This window comes from Mus pahari, chromosome 13 (genome assembly GCF_900095145.1).
Source record: "Mus pahari chromosome 13, PAHARI_EIJ_v1.1, whole genome shotgun sequence".
Lineage (NCBI taxonomy): Eukaryota > Metazoa > Chordata > Mammalia > Rodentia > Muridae > Mus > Mus pahari.
Window position 1 is genome coordinate 7,646,559 of NC_034602.1, and position 14,101 is coordinate 7,660,659.

Consider the following 14,101-nt stretch of genomic DNA (forward strand, 5'->3'; position numbering starts at 1 on the left):
AAAGGAAAGGAAAAGAAAAGAAAGGAAAGGAAAGGAGAGTTTGGCAGCTGATGTTGTCGTTCCCAGGTTCTTCCATGGTACCTGAGCTCCTTCACCCTGGATTTAACTATCTGAGACAAGCTCTGTTGGGAGCCATAAGCCTTAACCCGGGTTGCCAGCAGTTTCTGCAAGTCTTTCATTCTTTGCTTCTGTTTAGTTAGGATCCGATTTCTCTCTTCTTCCAACATTTTCTTTTCCTCAAGGGATTTCCTGAGGGCAACAAACTAAGGCTTAATTAATGCACTTTAAGCCAAGGATGAAGTTGTCCAGCAAAGACTTAACACGGGATAATTCCAAGGCTGAAAATAAGGCCACCTTTTGACCAAAATCTTAATTGTGACCTTGGAAATCCAAGCAAGGCTGATGGTGTAAGCTTATCTACCTATCCCCAAGGAAACAGAAATCACATTTGTCTCCTGGAAGAACGTTCTTAGCAAACGATTCTCTACCGTGTCATACAATACCTTCCAGATAATTTAGTAAATCCAGATTTACCAAGCTAAAACCCATAGGACTTCATATGCCGTTCAGCAACCATGTGACAGGGAGTGACCGTCCTGAGGCCTTACCTGATGGCTTGCTCCCGCCCTCGGGAAGACGCGGTGGGCATCGGTGGGCTGCATTCACGAGGCCTGGGCTTCGGATACGAGCTTCTTCCCGGTGACTTACGCCTAGGAGACAGACCCGGCCTGCGTGTTTCTCTCAAATTTTCTTCATCTGCTCTGATGTTTGCCAAGACTTTCTGTCTTTTGTCGGAGTCACAAGGGGATTCGTGAAGACAATACTGTTCCCAAAGCACTGGGCTTTTCAGAAAGCTGTATTCAGAGAAGGATTCCCTCCAGTGTCCTAAGTCTCCATCAGGCCTCAGGCACCTACGCCTGTGTTTACCCCTGGGCTTTGCAGGACTTCTGGTATCCCTGAACCGTCTGCAAGCTGACCGACTGGGCCAAGGCGAATTCTGTAACAGATCTCTGGCCTTTGGCTGCATCCTGCTGTCTCCATAGAGCTCTTCTTCCTTTGGCCTGTAAATAAAACGAGGCACAGGTCTGGCTTTAAACTGATGTGTTTTCCTTTTAGCCCTAAAAAGGTCTCTCAGCTTCTTCTCGCGGACTGCTTGCTTCTGCTCCTCCCTCGCAATGAACTTAAAGGGCTTCTGGGAGGCCAGGAGCGCAGCTCTGTTCTTCTCCCGGGCCCTCTTCCGACGCTCCTCGTTCTGCTTGACTAGATCCTCATAAAGGGGAAGGAGCACGCAGGAAGGAGCAGGGTTGGCTCGGAATTTCTTCTTACACTCTGCATCGTCCTCGTCCTTCTTGAGCAGCTTCTGCTTCGTTTCCAGATCTGACCGAGCATTCAAGGCCTTCTCTCTCCGATTCTGCTCTCTTACCGTCATTTCAAAGGGTACAGGCACTGTAATCTTGGGTGTCAAGGATTTAGGTTTCTTCCTCTTTTTCTTAGCCATTTGGGGGTCTGAGTCATACTGAATATAATCTTCAACAGAAAAGTCGTTCCACATGTTGTTTATGAGCTCCTGGGCATGGGCCATTGCGCTGCTTTTCCCGGGAGTCTCTTTCGCTAGGTCGGGCAACTCCTCGTCAGTAGTTGTAGACAAGGACGACGACCCGTCTAGGTCAGGCTCTGAAAGTGAGGTCACTGACAAGGCAGGATGTGAGCAGCTCTTTTCTGATGCAGAACTAGGGAAGAAGAATAATTAGGCTACACTTCCAATTCTATGTGGCCAAATGTTAGAATTACTGTAATTACAGATTTCCTAATATTAAGGTATAGTCAGCCAGAAGGGAGTAGCTAAGGGTCGTGACAATATCATTTTTCTTTGGACTAGAGCTGAAAGATGACTATGACTTATCTAATACTCTCACTTTTCAGAGAAGGAACTTGAGTCTCTTCTGTCTTCTCAACTGCTTCTCCTCTCTGACTTTTATTCATCTCCTCTGTGCTTCCCAGAGTCACCATCTTGACCATGTCTGACCATGTTATGCCTACCTAACACTTTCATCTTTGCTACAAAGTCTGAACTACTTGTCCATCAGTACTGGCCCCTGCTTACCCAGCACTTACCCCTCCCTAGCCTAGTTATCATTCTGGAAGTGTTCTCACCTGACTCCTTTCCCCACCATGCCTGCTGCTGTCCTGAAAGCCACTCCTTGCTTCCTGTATCCACTCTGCCTCTTATTTTTCTCCAGTTTGAACTCAGTTGGGCATGCTAGTGCATGCTAATGGAGGCCAAGACCGGAAGGATATGGGGTTCAAGGCTAGCCTCAGTAACATAATGAGAGCCTGTCTCTGATGCACTGAGGATTTGATTCCTAGCCTTATTTGGAGGGGAAAAAAATCATACTTATGTTGAAAAATCATACTTTATGATTTTTATGTTGAAATATTTCCCTCCCTCCCACCAGCACCTGAGCATGATCACCATTTCTTCTGTTTCAGAGACACAGGAGTGTCATGTTGTACTGCATGTCTACTTGTGAGGTTTGGTCTGTTGTCATGTATTGTCATGCTAAATTCTGTACCTGAAGGTCTAGGCCTCCAAGTGAATTCTCACATTTACAAATTTTTGTTGTGCAAACCTTGTTTCTCGATTTAAAACCATTGTTTAAACAAAATTGGCTACAGCCAGTTCCTGGAGGGATTAGAGGTGGGTGGGTTTTAAGTAACCTGGTTGGGGTGGGGAAGAGGCTGAGAGGATGGGAGGGGAGAAGACACCGTGCGGTCAGAATCTTAAAGTCGTGGCCCTGAAGGCTGGCCAATTGGAGCTGAGGGCAGCCCAGATGGAACTCAGTAAGTAACCCCGGGTCACTGACAGGAAAGTAGATTCTAATAGCATGGAGGGTAATACCTGCCCAGCTCTGGTGCTGATAAAGGTTTATTGTAAATAACAAAAGCTGTGTCTTTTATGGGAGAACTGAAAGGTCAAAGGCAGGGTAAAAGCCCTCAAATGAGATTACATTTTTTTTTTTTTCTTCCACAAAGTCTGTGACCTCCTTGGGGGTGACAAAGCTCAAACAGCTCTGACACACAGACAATGTACAGTCAGCTGACCAGCTGGGTTAGGTAAGGGATCAGCTTACAGTTTCAAAGGAAGCAGGGCCACAGGAGAAAAGAGCCGTGATGCTAGATTGCTTTTAAAAACAGAAATCAAGGGCTGGAGAGATGGCTCAGAGGTTAATAGCACTGGCTGCTTTTCCAGAGGTCCTGAGTTCAATTCCCAGCAGCCACATGGTGGCTCACAACCATCTGAAATGAGATCTGGTTCCCTCTTCTGGCCTGCAGGAATACATACAGGCAGGCCATTGCATACATAATACATAAATCTAAAAAACAAACAAACAGGGGCTGGAGAGGTGGCTCAGCGATTAAAAGCACCATCTTCTCTTCCAGAGGTCCTGAGTTCAATTCCCAGCAGCCACATGGTGGCTCACAACCATCTGTAATGTGTTTTGATGCCCTCTTCTGGTGTGTGTCTGAAAACAGCGACAAGTGTACTCACATACATAAAATAAATAAATCTTTAAAAACAAACAAACAAAAACACAAAAGACAAAACAAAACAAAAAAAGCCCAGAAATCAAAACCCTGCATCTTTAATAAGCTCATCTTTTTTTTTTTAAAATAAACTTTAGTTTTCAATCTTTAAAAAGGACTGGCTGGGCATGGTGGCACGTGCCTTTAATCTTAGCACTCCCCTGTAGGGGAATTTCCCTTAATTATCTGATTGGCTAAGAACACAAGTAGCCAATCGCTGGGCAAAAATGAGGAGGTGGGTTTTCCGGACAAGACAGGAAGAGAAGGGGAGGAGAAGGAGTTGAAGAAGACTGAGAACAGAGGAGGACAGAGTTGTAGTTGTTGGAAAGATGATGGAGCAGAAGTGAGAGAAACTGCAAGGAGTAGGAATTTCATAGCTGGGGAAGAAAGTGGTGTAGAGGCATGTCTGCCCAATATAGGTGTGCAGTTTATAAATATACAACTGAGTTGCGTTTTCCTTGAATGGACTTAATGGGGTTGGAGATTCACTGCAACAAAGTTGTGTTTTCCTTAAGTGGGCTTAGAGTGGTTGGAGATTTACCACAACACTACGCAGGCAGAGGCAGGTTGATCTCTGTGAATTCAAGGCCAGCCTCAATATTTGCATAGTGAGTTCCTGGACAGCCAGATCTACACCAGAGAGACCTTATGTCAAACAACAACAAAAGGCCCAGCTTAAGCAAAGCATGGTTGCATGTAATCCCATCATCTAGGAAGTGGAGGTGAGAGGGGCTCAAGGACATCCTTGGCTACACTGCAAGTTTGAGACTAGCCTGGACTACATGAGACCCTGTCTCAAAAAAAGAAAAAAGAAAAGAAAACCATGATGGCTCCTGCTTGTATTCTCAGGACTTGTGAGGCTGAGGCAGGAGGATTGCCCAGAGTTTGGGGCCTGTAGGAGTGTGGTTCTGATGCTTTGATTTAATCAGGAATCTGTGTGTACTGACACTGAAGGCCCTTGTCCTCAATTGGTTTTTGATCTATCAATAAAGATGCCAGTGGCCAATGGCTGGGCAGAAAGAAAGAGGTGAGACTTCCAGGTACCCACAAGCTAGGAAGAGAGGAGAGGAGATCCAGAGACTTGGGAGAGGCAGACAGAACAAACTCAGAGCTGTAGAGATCATCTTCCAAAATGTAGGAAAAGGAAAATGGCCCCCAGAAGGGCAGCCCAAAAGTGTCTTGGGCAGCAAGACCAACGGGCTCCACAGAAGAGCAACTAAGCTGAGGGAAGGTTCAGAGGTGTTGAGCTAGGAGTGAAGGTATGGGTATGCTAGCCACAGAAAGCTCAAAAGAGTCCAACCACAGAGCCAATAAAGCATTTAAAAATAAGCTTATGTGTGTGGATCTTTCCTCCGTGTATCTGACAGAGCTGTTGGGTGGGTGTGTGCCTGTGACCAGCCGGGAGCACAAAGCCAGAGAAGCCAAAACTCCCTCAACAAAGGCATGTTCTCAGCCATCCTGGGCTGTAGAGCGTATAAGATCATGTTTCAAAATTGGGCCAGCCTAAATATTCTGATACATATCTGTAAGCACAAGTAAAGCAGAAAAACACAGATGAAAGGACTGGAGAGATGGCTCAAAGGATAAGAGCACTGGCTGCTCTTCCAGGGACACAGGTTTGATTCCCAGTACCCATAGGGCAGTTCACAATTCTCTATGGACACCAGGTACACAAGTGGTATAGACATACACACAGGCAAAACACATTTTAAAATGACAATAAAAACAAATGGATGGCTACCAAGTGACCCGCAAAGCAAGAGGGAACCTAGTAAAATGATAAGCCACTAAACATTGTGAATAAAAGCCCACCTTTATATATCATCAATACTAGGAAGGACTATTTAGAAGCAAATACCGTGGGATACTGTCTTCCACACTTCTTCCGAGCATTTATTTTAGTTCAGCTCACAAATGACAACGACAAGCTTATTTAGAAGAGACTCACCTCGAAGACGCACCCCTGATCGCATCCCGGATGAACACCGCCTGGATGTCTTTTATATTTAGCTTGTCCTGGTACATTTTCTCTAATTTTGACATGGCTTCTTCATGGACAGCCTTTAGGTCTTTGAGTTTCCTGAAATACTCTTCATCAGAGTGGTAAATATCAGAGAGGTTCATAGTGCTCTCGAATGCCATCTCTTCGTCCTTATCCGAAAAGTTGTGACAACCTGCCTGATGAGAAGAGAACCCTGTTATCTGCTGTTTGAAATTAAATAACAAATTGACACTGATCCAAATGCTGATTCTTACAGAAGTCTCACTATGTAGTCTAGGCTGGCCTCTAACTCCGTATGTAGACCAGGCTAGCTCTGAACTAGTGATCTGCCGGCCTCTGCCTCCTGCTCCCTGGAATCAAAGGTGTGTGCCACCATGAGTGGCTTCCATCCATTTAATAATGGTCAGGTTCCTAGGTAACTGACAGAAAATATTCATGTGATGTCACTGACTACTGCAGAGGGCGGAGTGGAGCTCAGCTACAACGATCTCTCCAGGAGGCCTCTGCTGAGAGGAGCGCGGCTGCTGCTCCTGTGCCCAGAGCCAACTCCTAAGGGACTCCTGCCTTGGGACTCCGATGGTGTGCAGTGGGCAGGGAGCAGGAATGGGGCCCAGGGACAAAGTGGCTCTCCAGGGAGCCCAGTTGGGATGATCTTGGAGGGAAAAGGACACAGGAGAGGGCAGAGGAGAGTCACTGCTGTGGGCAGCAAGAAGAGTAACGTCCACAGGTGGCAGACACTTAGGGCACTAGGAGAGACATGGAGTGGTGTATGGCTGGAGACTCCACACGGGAGCTTCTGATTGGGCTCCCTCTCCCCCACTACTCATCTTTCCCTTCTAACTGACTCAGCTACGGAGAGAAAAACCTCACTTTCTATAGCTGGAGAAATTGCTTAATCACTCAATTGTTTGCTATGGAAGCATAAAAAGCTGAGTTCAGTTCCTAGAACCCACGTTTAAAAAAAAAAAAATGAACAAAGCTAGCTAGACATGGTGACATAAGATTGTAATCCCAGCACTGGAGAGGTGGGGACAGGAGGGTCCCTGGAGCCTGATCAGTGAGAATCTTCCTCAGATAACAGCAAACAACAGCACTGAAGAATGCCACAGCATAGAAGTTGCTCTCTGGTCTCTGTGTGCCCATGTACACACACACACACACATACACACACACACACACACAAGTATGTGCATCTAAACATACATACATATAACCCACCCCAAAACCCCTCACTTTCTTTATAAATATAATGTTTAATGTTCTCAGTTGACAAATTTTAGATTATGTATGATGCCATGCATAAAGGACCACCAACCATGGTTTAAATTTAGCCTACCACCTTAAACATACTCGAAACCAAACAAGTGTATTCCCAAGTTAGATTAATAATAATATAATCTCAGAAAATAAGACTGTTTAGCCTTTCCAATGGGAAAATTCATAAGAGTCCATTGTTAATAATAATCTGGGCTGGAGAAGTATCTCAGTTGTCAAGTATTTGCCTATCATGTACCAGCCTACGGGTTTTTGTTCACATCGGGAAAGGAGGGGATGGATGGATAAATGGATAGATGTGCACTTTTTAAACTATGTGTATACATGTGTGTGGGTGACTATGTGCATACATGTGTGTGGGTGAGTGCAGGTGCCCATGGGGTCCAGAATTGGGTGCTTAATCCCCTGGAGCTAGAATTACGGGTAGTTTTAAATTATCCAGTGTGGGTCCTGGCAACCAAATTCCAGTTCTCTGCAAGAACACCAAGTATTCTCACCACTGTCTAGCCCTAGGCTTTTGTTGCTCTTGGAAGAAGACTCTTCTAATATTGTCCCATTTGGGATAACTTCAAGGAAACAAATGAAAGAAAACAATTTTTCTTTAATAGAACTGATATGTAGAAACTTAACAACTCACAGGACCAAAGAACTGTTTACTGTATGTCACACAAGGCACTTAGAAGAATTTTTATTTCACAGTTTTTTGCAGAGGACCCAGATTCAGTTCTCAGCATACATAGAGTGCTCACAACCATCCGTAATCCCAGCTGCAGAGATTCCAGCACCCTCTCCTGGCCTCCATGGGTACAACACAGGCAGGACAAACTCACGATGATCCACACAGACAGCCCACCTCCCAATAAATATGCATAAACCTTAAAAAAAAAAAAAAGAGCCGTGGGTCACCCACCTTAAACCCAGCACTTGGGAGGCAGAAGCTGGCAGATCACTGAGTTCCAGGCCAACCTGGTTTATGGAATGAGTTCCTGGACAGCCGAGGTTACACAGGGAAACCTGACCTTGAAAATAAACAAACAAAAGAATGATCAGAGTTGGCGAGGTATCTGCCTTTGATTTGCTCCATCTCTTGAGGATGCTGGTGACCCAGAGCTTGCACAGGCCACTTGCTCACTGCTCACTCAAATGCCACCTCAGAAGAGTCTTTGTTGACTATCCTTTTTGAAATAACAACTCTCCCAACATACCAACCATCTACCCCATCCTGGTCCCATGTATGCCCAGGCCTGCCCAGACAGGAGAGTCAGCTCAAAGGCAGAGCTGGTTTGCTTTGTGCTTTTGTGTCCCCAGCTTCTAGAACGGTACCTGGCCAAGAAGACATGTCCGGTAAATATTTGTGGAATGAAAGAAGGCATAAGTTTGAAACTATGTAAGTTTCCACCAAAGGAAAATAGCAAGCGTTTCCTTTGCAGAGGTTGGAGTGACGAGGAAACAGGTCCCTGAAGGGCTGCACTGAGCTTACAGAGTATTAAGGAAAAGACCTACAACCCAACATAAATGAAAAATCTAAAATCAGGCTGTGAACCTGTCGGTGTTTTATATTTATATGTCCTCTAGTTAAAATAGGGAGCAACTTCCAGGCAGAATATCCACGGGCTCATTTGTTCTCCCAGAAAATCTCTTCAAAGGTCCTATCTCCATCATCTACACTAAAACCAGCAAGTCTCTGACCTGGAAGAAGTGTGGGAAAAGGGGAAGGAGCGGACATGGAGAGCGGCACTCACACTTGAGGGTTGCACAGTGCCCAGTCCACTGTTAACACAAGCGAAACTTTTCAAACAGGCCCTCCTAGTTTGCTTGTATTTTAACCTAAAACAGATGAATGGCTAGGAAATAACTCCCAATTCTCGCTTCACCTTCGCCCCCTGCCCCAGGACTGTACGGTTTGCAAATCACAATGTGCAATGCTGTAACTTTCCTCCGCCTTGATATTAAGCTTTCCGTGTTGTAAGGGCCACTACAGAAGGAGCTAATCTTCCCAAGTGGCTTGACCCACTTATGGATTTATCAGCTCTCCCAGCACCTGAGGCTTACCTGGTGTCAGCACCATAAAGAACTGTTTGTATTGTAGTCTATCTGACATTCTGGAGCTTTTACTAATTTATGTTCTTTTCAATGCTGAACTTGGTAGCCCCTGTCTGTAATTCCAGTACTCAGAAGGCAGACACAGAAGGACCCTGAGTTCAAGGTCAGACTGGGCTACATTGCCAGTCTGAGGCCAGCATATGCTACATGAGACCCTCTGGGCTAGGCATGGTGGTACACACCTTTAATCTCAACATTTAAAAGGCAGAGGTTGGCAGATTTCTATGAAGCCAGCCTCTTCTACATAATTCCTCTACTCCATGAGCTCCAAGGCAGGCAGGGTTACATGGTGAGACCCTGACTCCAAAGAAGAAAAGGACCAGGAAGCAGAGGAAGAGGAAGGAAGGAAGGAAGGAAGGAAGGAAGGAAGGAAGGAAGGAAGGAAGGAAGGAAGGAAGGAAGGAAAGAAGGAAGGTGTTTTACAACAATGTTTAATGGCATATGTGTACCTCAGCCTCCCAAGTACTGAGACTATAGCTGTGGGCCATTGTACCCAGATAATGTTTGAGATTTGTTTGTTTGTTTGTTTGTTTGTTTATGGGCAAGGTCTTGCTGTGTTGTCTAGGCCGGTCTGGAACTCCATGTGCTTTAGAGTGGTCTCAAACTCACAGTTCTGACTCCACCTTCTAAATGATCTAACATTAGATATTTGAAAAGGAGAATATGTTCAGTGGTTATCACTATAACTGCAGTTTCCCAAAACAATAGACAACACTTTGTAACTATTAATACTAAATTAGACCCTGGGTACTATCTAGTGGGTACCTGGCCTGCTCAGCACCTAGTGCTCCTTAGGCAAATGACTCCACTGCCCCAGCAGCTGTGTCTTTCTCTGCTCTTCCTACACACCAACTGCTCTCATAACCCTTTTATTTCTTTAGGAAAATAGAAATCACCAGAGGAACACTCACTCTTCTCTCTGCCTACAGAACGACTCTCTGGGGACACACTCTCTATTCTTCATTTTTAGGGAACTGACAAAGCATTTGACCGTTCACCTCACTGTTTTTCTCAGTGAATGTGGGACCCCTGGGCCCTTGTTCCAGTCCTACCATGGTGGTTGATCCTTACGTCTATTATGTCGCTACTAAATGTTGATGTTCTCTTCCCACACCTTTCGTGTGTGTGTGTGTGTGTGTGTGTGTGTGTGTGTGTGTGTGTGTGTGTGTGTATACCAGAGACACCAGAGGTCAGTGACAGGCTTTTTCTCCCCTCAGTGACACAGATACAGACCAGATTAGACCAGATTAAAAGTAGATAAAGGCAGGTTTATTAGGAGGCTGCTCCCCGTGGGTTCACCGACCACACAGGTCAGTGAAGTCACACATCCAGGCCAAAGCAAGGGGAGTTTGTAGAGTTTAGGTTGGGAGTGCTGCTGTGCTAGGGAGGAGCTGGGATGGCGTTCATGCATGGTCAAAACCTGAGCCCCCAGCCAGGCTCTGTTGGGCAGGCTGTCTGGAACTCAGAGACAAGGAGTGCTGGCGTGTTAGCCTGCGTTTTCTCCAATCAGACTCGGGAGTTTTCTCTAGGTGGGTGGGGTTGGCAGGAGGGCAGATGGGGTTTCCCAGCTTGTGCAGAGGATAAGCAGGGGTTCCAGCCTAACATCCAATCTTTGATGAATTCCCTAGCCACTCTCCACCTTATTTTTTTGAGGTAGGGCTTTCAGCAAATTCCAGGAATCTGCCTGTTTCTTCTCTCTCCAGCACTGGGATTATAGACAAAAGCCAACACACTAGGTTTGTATTTGGGTGTTGGAAACCCAAACTCAGTTTATGACACAAATCTTCAGTTAGCAGGGCACTCTGGAACATAAGTACAGCTATACAAAGGACAGACCTTTCTGCCTTAGTACGCCAAAGTATAAATCAATTTCCAAGTGAATTATTCAAGCTGGCAGTTGTTACAATTACTACTAATTTATGTAAATTACTCTAGAAATGACACCCATTGTCTCCTTTGGTTCTTAATAACAACTGAATAAGGTGGAAAATGGAGACAATTATAGTCCTTTTATAGACAAAGAAACAGAAATCATGTCCTAAAATCACCCAGCACATAGAAGAAAATGGATTCTGATCCAGGATCCAAATTCTTGCCTCCCCCCTGGCATGTTGCCTTCTGTAACCTGTGACAGACTGTATTGAATGGTTTATCAGGTATAAACCAGTCTTAGGATTCTGAGCCTCACTGCTGGTCAGGGTCTGCTTACTCTACATGACCTTAAACATTTGTTACAGGCAGGCATGGGGCCTCACACTCAATCCCATTACTTGGAAGATGGAGGCAGGAGGATCAGGAGTTTAAGGTCATCCTTAGCCGAAAATAGCAAGTTTGAGGCAATCCTGGACCAAAGGAGACCCTGTGTAAAATAAAACAAAAAAGCCAAGGATGTAGCTGTTGGCACACCACTTGCCTAGGAAGCACAAACCCTTCAGCCCACCCCAGCACGGATAAGAAATGGGGGGTCCAGGGGGCAAGTGCCGGTCCCGGTGCTTTATACCAGCAGAGTGCTGGTTTAAGTCCAAGGTTCCCGACTTTTAAAGTGAATAAAAGCTGGGTATTTTTATTCCACACCTTTAAACTCAGGAAGCAGAGGTAGGCAGAGCTCTGTGAGTTTGAGGCCAGCCTGGACTACAGAGTGAGTTCCAGAACAGCCCTGGCTATGTCTCAAAAAACAAACAAAAATTAAAAAGGATGCTAAGATGTTTTAACTGTCAAGAGCACTGGCTGCTCTTGCAGGGGACCTGGGCTTGATTCCCAGCACCCATATGGTGGCTCACAACTCTCAGTAACTTCCAAGAACTCGCACGACACACATTCGTACACACAAATCTAAAAACAAACAAACAAAATGAATAGAACAGATGAAGGAGAGGGGTGGTTACGTACCAAATATACTGTATGAAAAATTTAAAGAATAAAAACATATTGCTGGGGGGAGGGTATAGGGGACATTCGGGATAGCATTTGAAATGTAAATGAAGAAAATATCTAATAAAATAAGTTAAAAAAAAACATAATGCTAGAGAGATGACTTAGTGGTTAAGAGTACTGGTTGCTTTTCCAGAGGTCGAGATTATATATATATATATATATATATATATATATATATATATATATATATATATATATCCTTATAATCTATCTATCTATCTATCTATCTATCTATCTATCTATCTATCTATCTATCTATCTATCTATCTATCCTTCCTTCTGTTAGAAACACATCCAGAACATAATACTGAAAATGTTTTGAGAAAAGATCTCATTGCACCCATATTATCCCTTTAGGAAACTGGGATTTCGGCGGTTTGTTTATCTGGATGCTTCTCTATATTTACGGAGCATCTGTCCACTGAACTTCAAACACACTTTGCTAATGGACTGCTAAAATCTACTACTAACCAAAACCGATAAAACACATTTGTCAGTACAACTTATCATCTGAGGTTTTATGAAAACTATGGGCACATCAGTTGTCCTCGGGGGGGGGGGGAGACAAAAATAAAAATAAATTAAAAAATCAGAACTAAAGAATTATTTATTCCCAAGATATGCTAGAGAATAAATAGGAAGTAGAGTTCTGTTCTTTGCATACTCTAGAAATAGCTATAAAAACACTCTCCAAGAAAGTTTTGCAGCAACCTTTAGTGGGGGCAGAGAGCAGGGAGGGTCTACAGAGGACACCGCATTTCCATCCGTCCTGCTGGTGACGACCCGGACAGCCCTCAGACCCCGCCGAGCTCCCACATTACCGACGCCCGCATCTGCCACACTTTCTTCTGTTCCTCCTCCATGGCCGCCTCCAACCCCGCTGCTACCAAGGACTCTAAGGAGTCTTCGCGTTCGTACTGGGCGACCCTTGCTCCGGTGATGGGATTTGTGGGCAGCAGGAGGCTGGCTGCCGCCAGTCTGTCCTCCTGGTGCAGCGAAGCCATCGCCCCGCCTCCGAGCCCGAGCGCCCGCGCCGGCCCAGGGCGCTGTGCAGGCGCTGCCACTTAGCTCACAGATCCTAGCTTGGGGCGAGCGGTTACTAGGGGCTCGGTTACTAGGGACGCTACAGGAAGCGGCGACGGACCATAACGCACACAACGTCCTTTTTCACTGTCACAAATGCGAACCCCGAGTCCAGCTGGTGTCTAATGATGGTTTCTGATACAAGCCTGCGGTTTCTAGAAGTATAACTATCTGAAGCTACACAAATGACTATCACAGCAAGCTAAAGTAAAACGCAATCTTCAAGCGAATTGCTCAGTGGGAGCCCCAGCGGCGCCGGAACAATTACTGATTCACTTGAATGACACCCAGGTCCCCGGCTAGGGACTGAGCTTTTCTCTGGTTTCTAGCTTTATTTCGGCCTAACTACCTAAACGAGGACTTCTCGCGGCATACGGACTTGGAGCAGAAAGCGCGTTTTAACTAGCTGGATCAACATATTAAGGCGCAGAGGAACAGGAAGGACCGGGTGTTGGGTAACCACCCTAAGAAAAGGACAGGCTTTGCAGCGCGCTATTCAACATGGCGGAGAACCCGGTTCATCTCTAATTGACAAGAACCAGCACAAGTTGACCAATCAGAAGGAGAATACTTATTTGTCCCACCCTCCTTTTTCTCGACTGACCAGTAAGACACGAGACATATAGGAAGTGTCCGTCACTTGGACCAGTGAGTGAGATGGGGTAGCTTGTCTAGGGGTTCTGCAGCTAGTTTAGCGGCAGATTAGAGGGGGCGAGAGCCTACAGGGACCACACCCTCCCAGCTCAGTCCCACCAACCTCCTGATCGGCCTCAGGTTTTTGGCCGCTTTGGATGGTCTTGCAGTGAACTCTCAGCCACCTGCAGCATAACACTCTACTTAGAAGCCCAGCTAGTGTCCCTGTCCCCACCCTAAGGTTCTACTACTTTCCACGTTATGCGGCACACCTTCCACAGAACCTGTTCCTGACGCAGTTGTTACCACCCCTTCCTTGTCCCCCCCCCCCCCGCGAAGCACCCATCATCACCTTACCTTCCCCACCTCCTGTTTCAAAGGCTGAGTTTGCCTTTTCCAACGGAACTGATGTGGATACTGGTTGGTTCTGAAAAGCTAGATGTGGGGAGGGATCCAGAGCCATCTGAAGGAGAGAATAGTGACTTC

At 45.7% G+C, this 14,101-nt stretch overlaps 1 protein-coding gene across 2 annotated transcripts in view; it reads right to left on the bottom strand.

Annotated features, from left to right (window-relative positions):
• Fam161a (FAM161 centrosomal protein A) overlaps positions 1–12,997 on the bottom strand; it is a 15,636-nt gene extending 2,639 nt beyond the window's left edge. Inside the window, exons 1-3 of one of the 2 annotated variants that reach the window (XM_021210989.2) lie at positions 7,773–8,033; positions 5,534–5,763; positions 609–1,730 (exon numbers count right to left, since the gene is read on the bottom strand). In XM_021210989.2, coding sequence (XP_021066648.1) covers positions 609–1,730; positions 5,534–5,727 — 1,316 coding nt within the window. In that variant the 5' untranslated portion in view covers positions 5,728–5,763; positions 7,773–8,033. Of the gene's footprint in view, positions 1–608; positions 1,731–5,533; positions 5,764–7,772; positions 8,034–12,720 lie in introns of those variants that run through there. The other variant, XM_029545237.1, reaches the window with a different exon arrangement.
• Between the last annotated feature and the right edge of the window lie 1,104 nt (positions 12,998–14,101).